The 19988-nt window shown below is 31.7% G+C and overlaps 1 protein-coding gene across 2 annotated transcripts; it reads right to left on the minus strand.

The window, feature by feature from the left end:
• Positions 1–10712: 10712 nt before the first annotated feature.
• Positions 10713–19467, minus strand: LOC115712978 (BEL1-like homeodomain protein 4). 2 transcript variants are annotated; one of them, XM_030641429.2, is made up of 6 exons: positions 19032–19467; positions 17153–18844; positions 15601–15986; positions 13793–13853; positions 11725–11837; positions 10713–11628 (listed from the first exon to the last, which is right to left on the minus strand). In XM_030641429.2, exons 2-6 carry the CDS (start codon positions 18728–18730, stop codon positions 11019–11021), a joined length of 2748 nt encoding a protein of 915 aa, XP_030497289.2. In that variant the 5' UTR covers positions 18731–18844; positions 19032–19467; the 3' UTR covers positions 10713–11018. The 2 variants fall into 2 exon arrangements, with proteins under 2 accessions (XP_030497289.2, XP_030497288.2); XM_030641428.2 differs by having other exon boundaries at positions 10713–11837.
• Between the last annotated feature and the right edge of the window lie 521 nt (positions 19468–19988).

Consider the following 19988-nt stretch of genomic DNA (forward strand, 5'->3'; position numbering starts at 1 on the left):
AATTTCGGGACGAAATTTTCTTTTAGAGGGGGATAATTGTAATATCCGCTAACCCCGAAAGGGTATTTTTGTAATTTTATTTAGCTGAGAGTATTTTTTTTGTTACATATTTATGGATTTAAATATGTATGGGATTATTTTTATGATAATATAATATTTGATTTTATTGGCATGTGCATAATGCCTAATAGATACATATGTGTGGATATTGTTATATTATCATTATTATTATTATTATCATTATTATTATTATTATTATTATTAATATTATTAACAGTTATATATATATATGCTATACGTATACGAATAAAACCGAACCGAACCTAACGCCTATTTTGGTGGAATGGGAATCGCTCCACTTCGGTTCAATGCGATATTTTGCTTGGGTTTAAACACGATAGAAATTAGGTTTTAAACTCTATTTTCGTTCACCCAAAACAGAGAACCAACGAGAGAGAGAGAGAGCACGTATACGGCGTATACGGTACCGAAAACTTTCGTTTCTTCAAGCGGAGTGAAACCTGGGTGAACGTGGGGGTTTGGGATCACTTATATACGACCTAAGGAAGCTTTTTAACGTGGTATAAGGGGCGGAAGTCGTCGTTTTGAGATTCGCCATTTTTGAAGCTTCAAAGGTGCGGCTTAGTTACGGACTCGAATTCGAACGTGTTTAAGCTTGTTCTTGGGTCAAGGGAGGTTATATTTGAGTGCATGGGACCCTAAGGATTGTTTTTGACGTAAGAAAACGAAGCTTTAACGTCCAAAACGAAAATCCAAAATTTTGACTCCATTAAAGGCGGTACACCGCCAACGAAGAAGACAACCCCGATCTGCCTTCTCGGACCATTTTTCTTGATCGTTTTGAGGTCCTGAGCATTGTGGAGTGCTTCCCCTATCGAAAGGACGCTTCAAGAGCCATCGGAGACAAAGTTACACTTTACGGCGACGAAGCCGACGAGAACGCCGGCGACCGCGTTCGACCGTTTACGAGGTGTTTTTCTTAGATATTTTTGTATATTTTGATTCCTTATTTTATTCTAAGGTGCTTGGTGAAGTTTCATAATTTTCTGAATTTATTTGGAATTATTGTGAATTATTTAGTATAATTCATAGATTAATTATGAAAAATACTTAGATTACTCAGAAAAATCTAAATATATTTTATATGATTAGTTATGAGATATAAACTATTGCAAAATTGGTAGATTCGAATTTCGGTTAATTTTGTATTTTTCATGAATTATTTGTGTTATTTATTAAATTAATTATGAAAAATACTTAGGTTGCTCAGAAAAATCTAGATTAATTTTATTTGATGGACCTATGTGTTACGTATTTTTACGTAAGTTTCTGTATGAGTTTAGAGATTCATACTTGAATGTATTTTGAGTGTATTGTTGTGTTAATGAATGTCTAGGATCTTGTTCTCAACAAGGAAATTCGTTGAGGTGCTCGAGGTAGCAAGTGTGGTCTTAGCAACTGAGGTAAGAAGAGTGGACATCTGTACACAGGGTGTATGTTATGCATACAACTTGGGTTGGTTTGCTATTTAATTTGATTGTGTTATGATTTCCTTATATTTTGTGAGCATCGTTAGCATGAGAATAATATTAGGGTCTTGCTGCTTGTGTGAGCATAACACTTGCAGGTTATAACATTATCATGGGTGAGTACAACTTATGGTAATTAATTGCCCTGTTGGATGCCAAGTGTGAGAATAACACAAGGCAGGGTAGGTTACCTCATGTCTGATCAACATGAGAGAATAGTTGATTATCGTATGTGAGTATAATGTGCGGTATGAGACTTGATGTGTGCATGTGAGAACAACATGCGTTGTGGATATATTTATGGAATGTGAATTACTGTTGATTAATATAAAAGAGCAAATTATGTCAAGTAACTAGTTAGGAGGGTTATGTCCTACATAGCTCTTCTTACTGGGCGTTAGCTCACGGGTACTCTGTGTGCAGGTAAGGGTAAGGCTAAGCAGTGAGAATGAAGAGCTCGAGGCGTGGACCGCATGTTAGGGGGCTGGCACAGTATTTTGCTTTTAATGTTTTTAACTGCTAAACATTTTGGAACTATTATTTTGACTTAACTAGTTCTTATTTAAGTTTACAGTACTAAAAGTATTTTGTTTTAAACAATGAGATCTCATGCTTGGATATTTTTCAATAAAGCAGTATTTGATTGTCTTTATCTTATTAAATTATTTTATACGGACTATCCTCTGTGACATCTCGGGAAATCGGGGTGTTACATAATACGCCTATGTTAGTTAGGGTGTTACACAGAAATTCCATAGTCTTCCATACTATGATTGAGATACCACTTGATGTGTGTGGGCACTACTCATCTCACAAGGATTTCAAATTTTTCTCTCTTTTCTCTCTTGAATTTCGTGACTTATGGCTTCATACAAAGACTTGCAAGAGAAGAGAACAAGGGTTGCTTTATATAGGGAGAAGGGAGAGCATAACTTTCCAAATAAAACAGTTTCCTTAATTACTGTGTAATCAATTAACTGCCTTATTTAGTGTGATCAACCACTTTCCTATTTTTGCTAGGCTTTGATTAGCAATTACATGGCAATTAAAATTGAAAATAATAATTGGGAAACACACAAAGAGGTGCCGACCATAGGGTGATATGGGCCTCACTTGGATTTTGCAGTTTCCTCAATTTTATTTCAATTTCTCCAAAAATGCCATTTTTCCAATTCTAATCATTTAAATGCCAAAACTAATTATTTAATAACTAAAATAGATTATTAAATAATATTGTCATTTAAAATAATTATTAATTAGACATGAAAAGTCTCTCAATTAATAATTAAGCCTAGAAACCCTTTTCTTTACGATTTCATCCTTAAACTGTGAGAATTCATAAAGTAGACATAGTCTAACTTTTAGAATTATAATTGATTAATTAAAATCAATTAACTGAGTCTTACAAGCAGTATGGTCTCAACTAGTATGGGGACCATGGGTCTATATAACCGAGCTTCCAATAAGTCGAACCGAATTTACCAAGTAAATTCCCTAACTTATTAATTCCTCATTGAATCCACACTTAGAACTTGGAATTTCACTCTCAGTCATATAGAAACGCTCTATATGTTCTACGATATAGACACGTCATTAGTTATCCATTGTTATAACCCTAATGTGATCAATGATCCTCTATATAGATGATTTACACTGTACAGGATTAAATTACTGTAACACCCTACAATGTATTTTATCCTTAAAACACTTAACCCTGTATAATTGATATTTCACCTAAGTGAAATGAGATCTCCACCATTTATCTTCGTTTGGTTAAGCTCGAAGGAAATCATCCTTTACTTCTATTTGCCAAATAGAAGCTATAGATTCCATATTTATGTTAGCGCTCCCACTCAATTGCACTACCGTGTTCCCAAAATGTATGTATTGCCCTGACTCAGAAGAGGGCTTAACTAACAAATCAAAGAACACGAATAACACTCTTGAGACTGAGCCTAACCATATCAGGATTTCGATCATTTGATCTAGGATCAACATGTGATATTGAATTGAATAGATATTACGGTAAATTTTAACATATCTAATCAAAGTTCAATATCGGTCCCTTCCGATGTATACTCCATACATCCGATACTGGTAAACTTTGCCAATGCCCTAGAAAAAACATAACACTTTTCCAAGGTGTAAGAATACCTATCGCTGATTATACCATGTCAGTCTAAATCCAGTGTTCTGACAAATCAGGGAATCAACTTTTGAACATATAATTTAAGATTATATTCCACTGTGCTGACAACACTATAATCTTTAACCAACTCATATGTTCTGGACTTAAAAAGAATTCATACATTATATACATATAATCATGAAATAAATTATGTGAACCATGCAACATAAAATGTTATTTCTGATCTTTATTAATAAGTAAATCTAATTATATGAAATGAGTTTTATTTAGGGCATAAAACCCAACAGTTCCCACACCAACCACCTGTTCTGAGATTAATGAAACTAATAGGAACAAATTGACTGATCAAATCAGACTTTGGCATATTAATGGTTTGGGGATGTGATTGAGAGAAGACTCACTGAACTTGAGAAGCAAGGGTATCTAAAAGGTAAACTATCTAAAATTTGCAGAATAAAATTTCCAACTGGTGTGCACACATCGAAACAACCTTTGGATTATATCTACTCTGACCTATGGGGGCCATTAAGAGTAAAGACACTTGGTAGAGCAAGCTACTTCTTGAGTATTATTGATGATTACTCAAGATAGAATTGGATCTTCTTGCTCAAAAGCAAGGATGAAGCCTTTGAGACCTTTGTAAAGTGGAAGAAACTAATTGAAAATCAAATTGAGATGGAGATCAAGAAACTTAGAACAGACAATCGTCTTGAGTACCATGTTCTGGGATGTTCAAAGAATATTGTGTCAAAGAAGGAATATCAAGGCATCATATAGCTCTAAAGACTCCTCAACAAAATGACCTTGTAGAGAATGAATAGAACCCTCATAAAAAGGGTTAGACCCATCCTAACTGGAGTTGGTCTCGAAAGATAGTTTTTGGGAGAAGTTGTCAAGATATCATGCTACTTAGTGAATAGGTTTACCTCCATGTGTTGGTTTGTAATTAGTTTTATTCAAATTACTATTTACCCTTCTAATTATTTTTTTTAATCTTTTTTTTTTTATGAATAAGGTTCTTGTATTGCTCAACAACATTCACAACATTTACAACTTACTTGATTACATCCAAAATTATTCCTTTTCCCCTCCTATGTGCTTCTATGTAAGTAATTACAATACAGTATTTACATTTTCCAGCAAAGGATTACATATTGCCAATCCATTCTCTATCTATATCTTTGGTTTTCCTCGGCATTGTCTCTATAATCCTGAGTTTGCTCTCCCATTGTAACTGTTTCACCATTGCTATGATATGTCTCACCTTTTGATTCCACAAGACATCATTCCTAGCCTCCCAAATGTGATACACCAGTCCAGCTAACACTACTTTCAGCATACTTCTTCGAGCTGCTGAAATAGCTTTGTTGTTCTGGATGTTTTGTATATTTTTTTTTATCTTTTAGTACCATTAATTCACTAGTGGAAGTATAATTTAGATTCCATCTAAATTTGTGCACAACTTTTCATTTCTAGAATTAATACTTAAAGGGAACCAACATTCAACCCGTTAGGAAAGTGAGGATTCCATAATTGTAGATCATGTTCTTAGCCATCCACATTATTAGATTCCCAAAATAGAAGTTGTAAGAATCATCTTTTCCGAAAAATTTTAACGAGTGAATCAAAGAAACTAATAACATAAATATGAGTTCATAATTACTCAAGATTTAGGTCGATCTACTATTGATTATCGTGTTGATATGGATTAGGTCTTTCTAGTAAATGACATGTTAGATAAAGTTGACTTCATTCATATCGGTCCTTATCATATACAATCTCTATTATATACAACACCTTCACTTTGATGTCATACTATATCCGTAACCTGAACTGAGATTACTTTCACTGAAGAATAGCCATCAGTGTACTGTATTAGGAACCATTGATTAAAGATCCCATAACTTTAATATGGTGCTGACTAAAAATTCATGGCTAAGCGATCTTAGTTCTCTCTATACAAGTCACAACCTCATATATGAATAAGGAATTTTTTGATATATATATTATAAATTATTCAATAATAAATATTAATAATTTAACATTCATGAATATATCAAAATATTCAACTTTTTATTAATAATCAGAAAATATCTTTGTAAGATTTTCAGGGTATAAATCCTAACAGAAGAGGTTAGATGAATCTACATCTATTAAGGCTTTTGCATCTCAAGGTGAACTTGAGACTTACCAACTTGCCAGATATAGAGAAAGGAGAGATATACACCCACCAAATAGATTGAGATTTTCTTAACTTGTAGACTTCACAGGGTTTGCATTATCTGTTATAAATTAGATTGACAATGTAGAGCCTACATCCTATAAGAAGGCCATAAATAGCAGAGATGGTATGAAGTGACTTCTAGCAATTCAGGATAAAATGTCTTCACCGATCAAGAAAAAAACTTTGATCATAGTCAAGAGACCATCTGGATAAAAGCTTGTAGATTGCAAGTGGATAATGAAAGTGAAGGAAGATATTCCAAGGGTTGAGAATATATAAGATTCGAACCAAGACTAGCTTTCCTCAATGAAAGGGAGTAGATTACAATGACATTTTTTCACTAGTGGTCAAACAAGCCTCTATAAGAGCTACAATAGCCAAAGCTGGTAAGTGTGAGTATGAAATTCAATAAATGGATGTTAAAACACTTGTCTTACATGGCAACTTGAAGAGAATATTTATATGAGGCAACCTGAAGGTTTTGAAAGTAGTGATCCAAATAAAGTTTGCTTATTGTAGAATCCCTCTATGGCCTAAAACATGCACGTAGACAATGGAACATCAAGTTTGATGAATTCATGACAAGAATCATATTCAACAAAAATAGCTTTGATCCTTGTGTCTACTCAAAAGGTAAGTTATTTCTCTTATTGTATGTAGATGACATATTTTTGGTTGGGAAAAAGGTGACTGAAATAGAGGTTATAAAGGGTCTTTTGAGCAGTGGATTTGAAATAAAAGATTTGGGTGATACTAAGAAGATACTAGGTCTAGAAATCACAAGGCAGAGGCCTGAGAAGATCTGTCTATCACAGAAGACTTGTTTAGAAAAGGTTTTGAGAAAATTCAACACGAGCAGTGCCAAACTAGTCATCATTCCTTTGGTTGCTCACTCTAAACTCTCAAAAGATCAGTCATCTCAAACAAAAGATGAAAGAAAGGTCATGCAAGTTTAGTGGAAAGTTTAATGTATGCCATGGTTTGTACAAAGTACGTAAGATCTGACACATGCCATGAGCATCACAAGAAGGTTTATATCTGATCCTGGAGGACAACACTAGGAAGCTCTAAAATGGATAATGAGATAAGTTAAAGGAACCCTTGACATTAGTTTAGCTTACTATGCTAGCCGCAATCCAAAAGGGGAAGTTGCAGGGTATGTGGACAATGACTATGCTGGATGCATCGACACTAAGAGATCACTTGCAGGTTATGTTTTCACAGCTCAAGGTGGATGCATAAATTGGAAATCAGCCCTACAAAAGGTAGTATCTTTGTCTTCCATTGATGCAGAGTCTATGACAACCACTGGATCAATCAAAGAAGCCATATGGGTGAAAGGCCTAGCTAAGAAACTTGGCTTCAATTTAGAAACTATCACGGTGTACTGTGATAATCAAAGTGCCCTACATTTGATGAAAAATCTTATATTTCATGAGAAGTCAAAACACATATTGGCATCAAGATACATTTCATTCGAGACGTCATTGGTAGAAATGAAGTGCAAGTAAGCAAAGTGAACACTAAGGACAATTCAGCTGACATGTTCACGAAATGAGTTCCTATTAGCAAGCTTAGATATTGCCTAAAGCTACTAAGTATTGACACCAACATCTAATGCCCTTAGGGGCTCTTTGAATAGTCTATTCATTACTGGTTTCACTAACTTCAACAAAAGGTAAATTTGGTCATGTTAGTTAAAGTTAGTTAAATCTAGCTAGTATTCAGTTACAGCCAGTAATTTTCTTAAAGCTTCAATCTATATCGACAATTAAGTTAGTTAGGACAATATTGTCTCTCTAACACTCTTGGATATTACTTTTAAATACCAACCTCTTCTATAGTCAAAGATAACCTTTTTTTAGAACATCTTCTTCATCCTCTTCAAAATTCTCTCTGTATATAACTTAAGCTGTAGAACTCGATCTTCTTGTGAGTTCATAGTTGTTAGTCATTATCACTATTGTAGCACCAAGTGTGAATCAATAAAAATTAAAGTCAAAAGTTATTTCATTCGAGAAGTGAACAGTTTCTATTGCCAAACAACTGATTGAATCTCGTTAAATTGGTGTGATTTGATTTCTGTTTTGCATTTATATCTTTTTTATTCTCTTGATTAATTAGTTCATATTATTAATTGTCATTTCAGTTCTTAATTGTTTCTGAGGTGATTAAAACACCACATTAACAATAATTTCATATCAATTCTTTTAATATACATATGGTGGTGGGGAAGCTAGCTCTAGCTAGCTAGATATTAGAAATGAATTATACAGTTGATTTTCAAGGCCAAGTTTGCTTCGTGTGAGAGTCATGTTTTCATGCACCAAATTACTTACAATACCTAATTGATATTGATATGAATTAGTGCGATATAACCTTTATCAAAAAAGATATAAATATATAGATATATATATATAATAATCGTTTTCCTCAAATTTACTAGTGCCGAGTGAATAGTATTAATTCTGTGGAATATATGTTGGAATAAATAAACAACATGATATTGATACATACAAATGGCAATGGAATTTTTCTTTGTTTTGTAAAACCTAAAACCTACTCCACGATTCAGACGCCAATAATTTTTTTTTTAAGAAATTCTTATTTTGAATTAAAAGAAAAAAAAAACTTTACGCATATATACATATTAATTTATGTAAATTATGTAACTGAGAATCGATCTCATGTATGCTTCACGTCCAACACACCAATTAAAAAAATTATTCTTTTAAAAAATTCTAATTAATTTGTTGTCCACTTTAAAGAGTACTCTAGTTTATTGATTCTCAACTTTTTTAGCTACTAAAGGTTATTGTACATCTAAAATGAATTTTTATTTGAATTATTTGTGGTATAAATATCTAAGTTTAACTCGGTTATAAGTAAATAACTAAATTTAATTTTGTTGATAATAATACGTACATATGCTATAATTCTGTAACCTAACGATTAAGTCTTAAGTAAATTACAATATGGTAATCCTTAAATGGTCAAAGTAATTAAATTTTATGTGATACCATATTAGAATGCGGAAGTGTATGGTAAGGTGTATAAGATTCTATCTCAAAACTAATTGGCAATGAGAAGAGTAGTCCATGCATCATATATATATATATTATTTAGTTTTAACACATTATCAATGTAGGATGCTTTAACAATAAATAGCTTGATGACATATCAAGATTTTTTTTTTCTTTTTAATTTAGTTGAAAAGTTAAATCAATCACATGTTAAATAATCTTTTTTGATCGAATCACATGTCAAATACTCAAAATATGATATATATTCTCATCAAAATAAAAAAGAAAAAAAATTAATTAACACAACAATTATATGATTAAATAACGAAATAATATATGATAATTTTCGTATAAATTGTATTAAGTTGTGTAGTAGTACTGTGTAAATGAATTGATTAATTAATGATAACATTCTAAATGAATGAATAAATTATGATTATCTGCTTATAATTAACAAAAAAAATATGTGCATATTCGACATAAATTATGGTAAAATACTCATGATGTTATTTTCAAAGAACAGAAATGATACCCTGTACTTTTACCAATACTTACGGTGTTTTGGAGATTAATCATACTCTAAATTTAAATTTGGTTAATTAAATTTAAATTTAAATATTACTATTTATTTAAATTTAATACTTTATTAATAATAATATATCATTATATTACAAGTGTAATAGAATGAAAGTTTGAAAGAGCTAAAACAACAACTAATTAATAGAATATATAACAAAACATCATAAAAACTAAATACACAAAACAACTCTGTCTTATACAAATTCAATACAAAATTTGCGGCTAAATCTTCCCAACTATCTTTTTACTCGCATTTAACATTTTAAGCTCAAATTTTGTCGGTAAAATCCTCTAAATTACTGAACTAACAAATTTAAAGTGTCATTCGGTTAACTGTCACTATGAGTTTATGTGTACACTCTTGTACACATGATACGTTTATATTGGTGCAACTAATATTATTATTTAAATTAAATAAAATTATAAAATTATAAAAAATAAAAATAATATATTTTAAAAAAAATAAAAAAATATTATAAAATTTGAAATAATTTTTTATATTTTTAAAATAATAATATTATGTATACCAATATAAATTTGACACATGTACAAAAGTGTACCCACAAGCACTCTATATTGATAGTTAACTGTAAAAAATAGATGACACCTTAAATTTGCAAACAGTTTAGTAGTTTGGAGGATTTTACTGTTAAAATTTGAGCTTAGAGAGTTAAGTGCAAGTGGAGTGATAATTGAGGAGGTTTAGCTGCAAAAAACTCAAAATATAATTAACATGTATTTTTTATTAAATAAATAATTTTTTAATATATAAATGTAATTAGATTGAAACATTTTTTAATTGTATTTTTAGATTGACATTTTAATAATCGATCTAATCCAATTAAAATTCAAACTTTAACATCTAATTTAATTTAATTGTAATTGTAAATCTAATTTTTTTATAAATAATTTAGATTGAATCGATTAGATTCGGTTCAATTAGATCAATTGGATTGAATTGAAGGTTATCCACCCTAAGTGTACATTATTTAAAACACATACTAGCACCAAATGAGTCCTAAATTTATCTTAACTCATGTTTCTCATCTTGAATATGATATGTTAACTTTCTTGTTGTTATTATTATTATTACAGTAATTAAAAATACCTAATTAAAGTACACATGAGATCAAAGGATGAAGCGGATATGAATATGAGAAAAAAATAAAAACAAAAAACAAAAAACAAAAGGAAAAAAACAATATCTACTATACAATTACAATAATATCCCCATACAGCTAGCTAATGTAAAAGTAAAGCTACGTCTCAGTAACGTATTTTTTTCTTCATCCTTTGTTGTTCACAGAATATAATTGAAAAGGTTAAAAAAGGAAAAGAAAAAAAAATTAAAATTCAAAATTCTATTTTTTTTTCCTCTCTCTCTTTTCTCCCCCTTGAAGCTAATTAATTAACATATATAATATATATGTTGAGAAATTAATATTTGGGATTATATAATAATGGTGTGAATAATAATAAAAATGAAAATAATCTCAGCTTCCAAAGTCTCTAACAGAAAAAGGAGAAGTATTGTTCTCAGGCATGTTTCCGGCATGGCGTAGCCCTAGAGTGAGTGACACGTCACCAGCCGTAGGAACAGTAGCAGTAGTATTAGTGGTCCCAAAGGTAATGAGATGACCCATGGGCCCAGGCCCAGGCCCACTAATATTCATATTATTATTATTATTATTATTAGAAGTAGTGGTCCCAAAATCACCTGCATTATTATTATGAACTAAGCTGACACGTCGACACGTGTCTTCTGCGGCGGCGAAACTCTGTTGGACAAGTGGTGGCGCAAGTAGTTCAGACGACGTCGTTGTGGGAAAGGCCTGTTGTTGTTGCATGATCACAGCTTGGTTTTCCGAGAAGGGTTGCCTATGAATATTATTATTATTATTATTAATAATAATATTTCTGTTGCTGTTGCTGTTGCTGCTGTTGTTGTTGTTGGTGTTGTTACTATTATTGTTATTGATTGCAACGAGTGAAGGGTCACTTTCCATGGCATTGATATCTGTTGTTGTCGTTTGCGTTGCGAGAGTTGTCGTTGGAGTTTGTGCGAGCATTTGATGGTGGTGACCACTAGTCATACTATTTTGGCTGTTATTAATAATAATATTATTGTTCCTATTATTATTAGTATTACTATCGATCATCTGATGATCATGGTTGTGTTGATGGTGATGATGATCTGACCTTATTTCTTGATCTGATGAGACTGTTTCTTCTTCTTTTGCTTCTTGTTGGTACATCTCTTCCACCATGGGTTTCCACAACCTAACCCTTGCATTTATGAACCAGTTTGAAACCTGAATATATATATAATAATAACAAAGTTAATAATTAATTATTTATTATTTTGTATATATGAATGTGTACAAAAAGACCCATATTGGGGTATACCTCTCTCTTTGTCAAAAATAATAATAAGGCTGTTATATATATTATTGAATTATAGCAGTAGTCAATCGATCTTTTTAGTTGGATTATTACGAAACTATTCATTATTTTCTCCAGAAACAAAAGTGCAGTACGTACTTGTTACTATATACTTTAATCACTAGCATATTATTATAGGAACTACTATTATTTATATTATTTATTTTATATAAATTTAATTATATTATTCTATTTGCTAGCTATGACTAGATGTTGCACCTAAATACATGTTTTGAAATGACTAGTCTTACCAAAAGAATACAAAACCGTTATATACGAGTTAGGCAAATAGTATATTTTTTTTTTCTAATTACAAGAAAAAGTTGCACCATATATTTTGACATACGAGACAGGTCAACCACTCAAGTCATTAAAATCAATTTCCACAAATATTGTGATCATTATCACTATTATTATTAATAGCCCTAATTACTTAATAATATATAATATAAATATATATAATGACTAGTACAGTGTGCATGCATGCATGGAAAAATTAAAAAAAGCTAGCTAGGTTAACAGTACTTGCAACTCGATCGATGAGCTAGCTAATGAAACAGTGATAAGAGTTCTGAACTGCATGACATGAATTATGTATATATATATATATGAATAATGAGATTTTTTTTTTTAAAAAAAAAACAATAGATATACATGTAATAATATTTAATAATAATAACCACTATGTAATTAATAATATAGATTTTTTTTCACAAAGAAAGTAAAAATAAAAGTGTGAGACAAATACTATTTCTCTAGTACTACTACACTATAGCCATATTTAATTTGAGTCTTTATGGTTTTTATCGTGTGGTTGGAGGGACTCATTTGTTGAGGAGAGAGAGAGAGAGAGAGAGAGAGAGAGAGAGAGAGAGAGAGAGAGAGAGAGAGAGAGAGAGAGAGAGAGAGAGAGAGAGAGAGAGTGCGCATGTGGGGGGAGGAGAGAGAGAAGATCAAAGCTGCAAAGTCTTATGTCTCGTCTCTAATGTACTTAGCAAACTACTGACCTTTTTTTTCAAAAATTGTCTGTGGGGTTCTGTTATCAGAATATATTTATGTCATTGCGTATTAGAATCCAAAGTAAAGCTGAATATAATATGAAAAAGAAGAAGAGAACAGGGAAAACCACACTGTCAATCTCCACAAATTACAAAAGCAAAAACATATCCCAAAACCATGCAAATTCTATCTATCTCATCGACTATATAAAACCTCCACTCATAACATTATGGGTTATATTTTATGCAATAAAACTATATGTGGTAGTAACTTTTATGGACACCTAAATATATAATATTTTAGTATAAATTAAAGTTTAACATAGTATTATATAAAAATATGATATATAATCCAATTCAATATAATACAATACAATACGACTTAATACGGCGTTCAAAACGAGCCCTATATATGTTATTATATATATTATTATCATTTTCACTTTCTTATCAACATTAATTTTAATTTAATTAAAAATTTCCACAATCAAATATATAAAACGCTACATCAGTTTTTAAATAGTATATTTTTTATAAGATTTGGCAAAGAAGAAACTCAGTGTTATGGGATCAAAAGTAATTACCAGTGATTCATGTAATTGTAAGGAATATTAGTCATACATGAATAATTAATTTGTTGGCTTTGCCTTATAGTTGTATTTGGGTTTTATTGTGAATATAAAGAATACTAATTTACTCCCCCAAAAAAATACTATACATGGAAACATTAGACACATTAATAATAACAATTAAGTGATGTATTATTAGTCATGTTATATGGTATTAAATATAAGTATAGTCAGAGAGAGAGAGAGAGAATGAATTACCTGATTCCTTGATAAACCAGTCTGTCGAGCCAACAGATGCTTATCTGCATCACTTGGATACCTGAGAAAGAGACCAGGGAAAATGACATCAGTGTCCTTCTCTAAACTCTATAAAGAAAACCTCAAGCTTTTTGTACCACACACACTCAACACTTTTCTCGTTTTTCCTTCTTTTTAAACAATAACAATAACTCATTTACCCACCTACCTAATTAAGCGTGAACATCAAAAAAAAAAAAAAAGATTATTAGCAATAGTAGGGTCTTTCTTTTAGCCACTATACCATAAAGCTAAGCTTAAAATAATAGAAATAATAATGAAGATGAGAGGTGTAACTCTCTCTCTCTCTCTCTTTCTCTTTCTCTCTGTACGTAATGAGTTAGAAAAAGTGGATCAACTACAGGACACTACTGATCAGTTTTTTTTTTTCCCTTACCTTTAACTCAATAATATTATTAGAACTTGTTTTTTCTCAGAGGCAGAGACAGAAATGAAATTATGTATAGTTTAATTAATGTGATCAGTTGATCTTTTGGCACAGCTTTTGACTGTCAAGACAAAGCCTAAGGACACTGCTCCATTATATCCTTATAGTTATAGCCATAACTATTCCCTCTTTCCTTTTTAAAAAAATATATACTACTTTACTTATTATAACTGCGCCATGCAAAGTGCTTCCTGTTTTTAGTTATAAAACTAATCATAAAGTTTTTAATGCCACGCATAACCTACTAAATATCATATCTCAATAATAATATATAATATGTATACATTGCCTTTTATATTTTTTTAAAAAAATATTTTTTCTTCTTTTGGCTTTTCAACTCCCATTGAACTTTTCCTAATTGCATGGAATCTCTCGTTAAAATGAAAAGAATAGAGCAATTAATTCAAGAGCACTCTAATACATAATAGATTCTTAATTTGTAGTGAAGAACTCTTCATTTTAAAACTATTTGTATAAATGTAAATATATTTTATTAATTTTTTAGGGTTTTTTTTAGAGCATTGCTATTAGGCATTAATAGTGCCTAACACTTTCTCGGCACGTGCCTTGCGATTGGTTAGCGATACTCTCTAAAAACTATTATATTAAATTATATGGGACCCGATACTTAATCAGACTAATAGCGATATTAACACATAGGAAGGTGCTAGACCACTGGTGTCCTTTAGATTTTTCTTTTTTAATATGAGCATATGTGTATATATACAATAATATTAAATATTTATAATAAATAATATTTTTTTAAAAAATTGAAAAAAAAAATAGTTTTCGTGATGTATTTTAATGAAGTGATATAGATATATGATCAATATTTAATATATATAAAAGAAATTATGCATGATTTTTGGTAATATAGACCTAATTAATATCACAACATATAACATAAACATAGCCTAATAATTTTAGTGATATAAGAACATTCACAATAGATACATTTATAATACAGTGATCACTCAAGTTATGCATGTGAAAGTTTTTATTAATGTTAAAAATTAAGTTGTCTAACACTCGGGTATTAGGTATCTAACACTATTTAGAGGTGACACTCTAATTGATAACAAAAAAATTATTACCTTAAGTTATATAAAATCTAATACAATTATATATACCCAACACCAAAAAAGATGCTAAACATCACTAGCTAGTGCCTTTTACCATTTATCATATGAGTTCACATATATATTATCTAGTAATTATTAACCTAGCTTTTTAATGTATATATATATATATGGTGTAATATGTAATCAAGGAGAAGAATATTATTGATTATAAAAAATGGTAGAGAAGAGAGAGAACGTACGGATGAAGAAAATGCTCAAAGAGCCAAGCTCTTAAGATATTGACAGAGCGTTCAGGCAAACCTCGTTGAGGTCTCCAAGCTTCTTGTTCCATCATCCCAATTGATTGAAAAGCTCTTTGCTGTCTTAAGCTTTGTTCTAGAATCTTAAGCCTAGGAGTTTCTCCTTTAGTGATACCAGAGCTTCCACCACCATCTTTCTCACCCAATAACTCACAGCTGTGTTTCAACTGAGCTAATATAGCATCTTTAAGACATCGAAAATGCCTAGACATTGCCTTTTGAGCTAGGGCAGTGTACGGCACCGCCGCACCAAAACCCATAACCAAGTCGAATGAGTTAACCACCATTTGCATTTGTTCACAGTAGTGGTTGTATCTTCGGTCAACCTGTAATAATAATTATTAATAATTTATTACGTCATCCATAAGTAATAATAATTCATAAGGATTTTATGGTTAGTATATCAAAAAAATAGTGAGTTGATGAAAGTAACGTGCCAACGAAAAACGTTTAATGAACTGATCAAATGTCTAAATCATATAATATATATTTATATATTTGTAGAGTGAGGGGATTTGAATTTTCCCTCTCTCAAAAGAATAATATATAAAAATTGTTGTTGTTGTTATTGTAATTAATTAAAAGAGAGAGAGAGAGAGAGAGAGAGAGAGAGAGAGAGAGAGAGAGAGAGAGAGAACTGTATATATATATATACATAGGAGTTTAAAATTAGTGTTGATGGAGAGAGTACTAGAAGAGAAAGGGATGATGATTGATGATCCTATAAAGGAGGGAGTAAATATGCTTGAATCAAAGACTTGTGCAGAGAAATGATTGTATATATATATAAGATAAGAGAAGAAGATCAGAATCCCTGATTTTGCTTTTATGGTCAATATATTCGGCCAACAAACACGCCCCTAGCTAGTTACTACAGTTAATTGTGCTACATATTTATATATACATATATATATATATACATACATAAAACCAAAACAAAAGAAGAAAAGGATTCTATACCTCTTTTCAACTAAGTCAACAAAGATTATAATGTCACATTATATAATATAGATTACTATGATGTGTAATTTGGTGTGAAGCTATTATATATGATTATATTTTGTATTAAAAATAATATTTATATATTTAATTTGGTCTAGCTAGCTATATATCTTCCCAATCACAAGGAACGTCCCTTTTTCTTAGTAGTACTAGACACATATATACCCCTAATATAGTAGTCTCTCACGTTTTCACCAAACTTCAGCTCACATTAACAAATTACCAATATTAATTGTACCTTGAAGCAATCTTATAACTCTAATCCAATCAAATACCTAAACCAAAATAAAAAACACTAACCCATTGGATCTTTTTTAATGGTAATGAATAACTTGCCGGAAATTCTTGTTTGTTTGTCATAAAAAAAATACTAATGACATTAATTAATTATGGACTCAATAATAAAGGAAACTATGTATGTGCCTTTGACTCCTGAGAGAGAGAGAGAGAGAGAGAGAGAGAGAGAGAGAGAGAGAGAGAGATTACATGCCTCATCAAGCATGGATAACAGTTTGACCTTTCTCCTTTGATGCTCAATTCTATCAGCTGCTGACAATGGAGGAGCACTAACATGATCTTTTGAAGAGGAAGAAGAACCGCCACCGCCACCGCCGCCACCGCTACTGGTGGCGGGATTAGGGTTTGTACTATTATTCTTATTATTATTATAACCGAATAACTTGTTCTTCTTAAAATGATTACCCCTACCCACACTGCAAAACTCTTCCAAAAGCTCTTGTGCGGCTTTCACGTACTTAGAATTCCTCAACACGTTGACCACACCCAATGAAGAACCGAATCCGACGTGGACCTGGTGGTGGTTAATTAGTCCACTACCACCACCAGGGGCATTACCGTAATTATTATGATTCTTATTGTAAGGATAATGGTGATCTTGTCCAGAAGAAGACCCACCACCAATACCTCCTCCGCCGTAATACAATAAGGCGGTGTTTCCCATTCGAAGCTCTTCTGCTTTGGCAGCTGCATCTAACGGCGATGATAACGTCAGCGATAGTCCTTGACCTTCAACCGGATGATGATGATGATGATGATGATGGGGATGATGATGTGGATGGTGATGATGATGAGGAATTCCGCCAATTTCGTGTGTGGTGGGACCACCACCACCACCTCCTCCTTCATGAGAACTACTAGTGTCCGGTATCCATGTGAATTGACCAAAAGCCCCTCCTCCCCCTCCTCCTCCTGCTTGAACTAAAGAATTAGTAGTAGTTGAAGGATTGGGGAGAAGCATGTGAAGGGTAGAATTGGAATTCGATACAACAGTTGAAGGAGGAGGAGAAGATGGAGATCTTGGCTGTGATGGATTCATTAAGAAAAGCTGCATGGCTGCTGCTGAGTCTGCATTAATGCCAGAAATCTGGTGTTGATGTTGATGATGATTAGACTTTGAATTATGATGATGATGATTATTATTATTATCTATCATCATCCCTTGTCTTCCACTACTACCGTACCATTCGCTAACCTGTTGTTGTTGCGGTGGCCTCGGAGTCGACCGGTAACTCGGAGGAGGCGGCGCCATCGCCTGTTGTTCCAACAATTCAGTTGCAGAAGTAGTGTGGGGTCCTTGAGGGAAATTGAACATCTCAGATAACATCCCAGCCGATTCGTAAACAGCGGATGGTAAGGTTCCTGATTCATCATCAACATCTTCCTCGTGATCTAAGCCGACCAATGGCGGCGGCTCGTAGCCGCCACCGGCTGCTGCTTGCACCCTCAGTTTGTCTCTTCGGATCTGTTGAGCTATGTGGTGTTGGTGTGAGGCGGCTGGAGCCGTGGGTACTACTACTACTGATGATGATGATCTGTCGAAATTACCATTATTGGATGATGAAGTGAAAGTGTTGTTGTTGGGTGTACTGAAGATGCCTGTTGCAGCTGCTTGAGCTTGGTGGTGGTGGTGGTGGTGATGGTAATCTTGGGACATAGAATTCAAACAACAATTGTGATTGTAATTATTGTTTTTATTGTTGTGCTGCTGATGATGAAGAAGCTTTTGATGATAATTAGAGTTTGAGAAGATTGTTGTAGTTATTTCCATATCTGAAGCTGATGATGATGATGATGTTGATGATCTTCTTCTTCATCATCATTTTCTTTCTCCTACCTCTTCTTCTTCTTCTTCTTCTTCAATTAAGTCACCCTTTTAGTATTACTGTTCAATTCAGTATATATGGATCAATTAGTTATAAAATTAATCACACACATCCAAGAAAAAAAAAAGAAGTATTGAACTGTTTTTTGTTAGCCTTTATGATTTTTTTTTATTTTAATTTATTTATACATACCTTTATCATTTTCTGCTTTGTTCTTATATAAATATATAATATATATATATATACCTGTTGGAGTTGCAGAATATGAAAGGATGTAAAGCTCTGAGACATCGTTTTCCTCTTCTGTGGTATTGATTGAAAGCTTCTTGAATTTGTTTCTCTTTCTCTGTCTGTCTTTCTCTTTCTCTCCTTTTCTAAAAAATTTTCTCTGCAGTGGGTTATAGTGTGTACTAGTACTACTGAGTGTTTGTTTCTGGAAAAAGAGAGATTATGAAAAATTAAAAATGGAGGCTAAGATGGATGATGATGATGATGATGGGATATGGAGAGGAACAGGTTAATTACTCATATCTCTTTCTCTATCTCTCAAACCAACAAACAAACACAAAAGAAAATAAAAAGAGAGAGAAGCAAGCAGTCGCTATTCTCTATTCCTCTCTTCTCTTCTTCTTCACAATTCAATTTCACATCACACCCTCTCTCTCTCTATCTCACCATTATTTTATATTTATTCAATTTTTATTCTTTCGTATCAAAATTTATTTAAGAAAATATAATAATCATAATAAATGACCAAGTTTATTTCTTTTCTTTTTTTAAAAAATAGAAAATAAATAAATATATTTATATTTATTTATTAGCCTTTTTCCAAAAATGACCCTATTATGCTGAAGGATATATGTATATTTTGTGAATTATGGGATATATATACATATACCATGTAAATAAAATAAAATAGATATATTGTTAGGTCCAGTTCTTTCGAGACTAAATGAGTTTTGTTTTTGAGAAAATTACATTGTATATCTATTTTATTTATTTATTTTTATTTTTATTTTCATATTATCATTTAAAGTATACTCAATTTATGTTCTCATTATATTTTTAAGTTAAATTAAATTATGTGACTTAAGTGAATGGTGATAGTAAATTTGGCAATCCATCTACAAAAGTAGGAACATTTTAATAAAATATAATATGAGAATGTTTTTTTTTATTAATCGATATAAAAAGAGGTATTCC

The sequence above is a fragment of the Cannabis sativa genome, chromosome 4 (genome assembly GCF_029168945.1).
Source record: "Cannabis sativa cultivar Pink pepper isolate KNU-18-1 chromosome 4, ASM2916894v1, whole genome shotgun sequence".
Taxonomy (NCBI): domain Eukaryota; kingdom Viridiplantae; phylum Streptophyta; class Magnoliopsida; order Rosales; family Cannabaceae; genus Cannabis; species Cannabis sativa.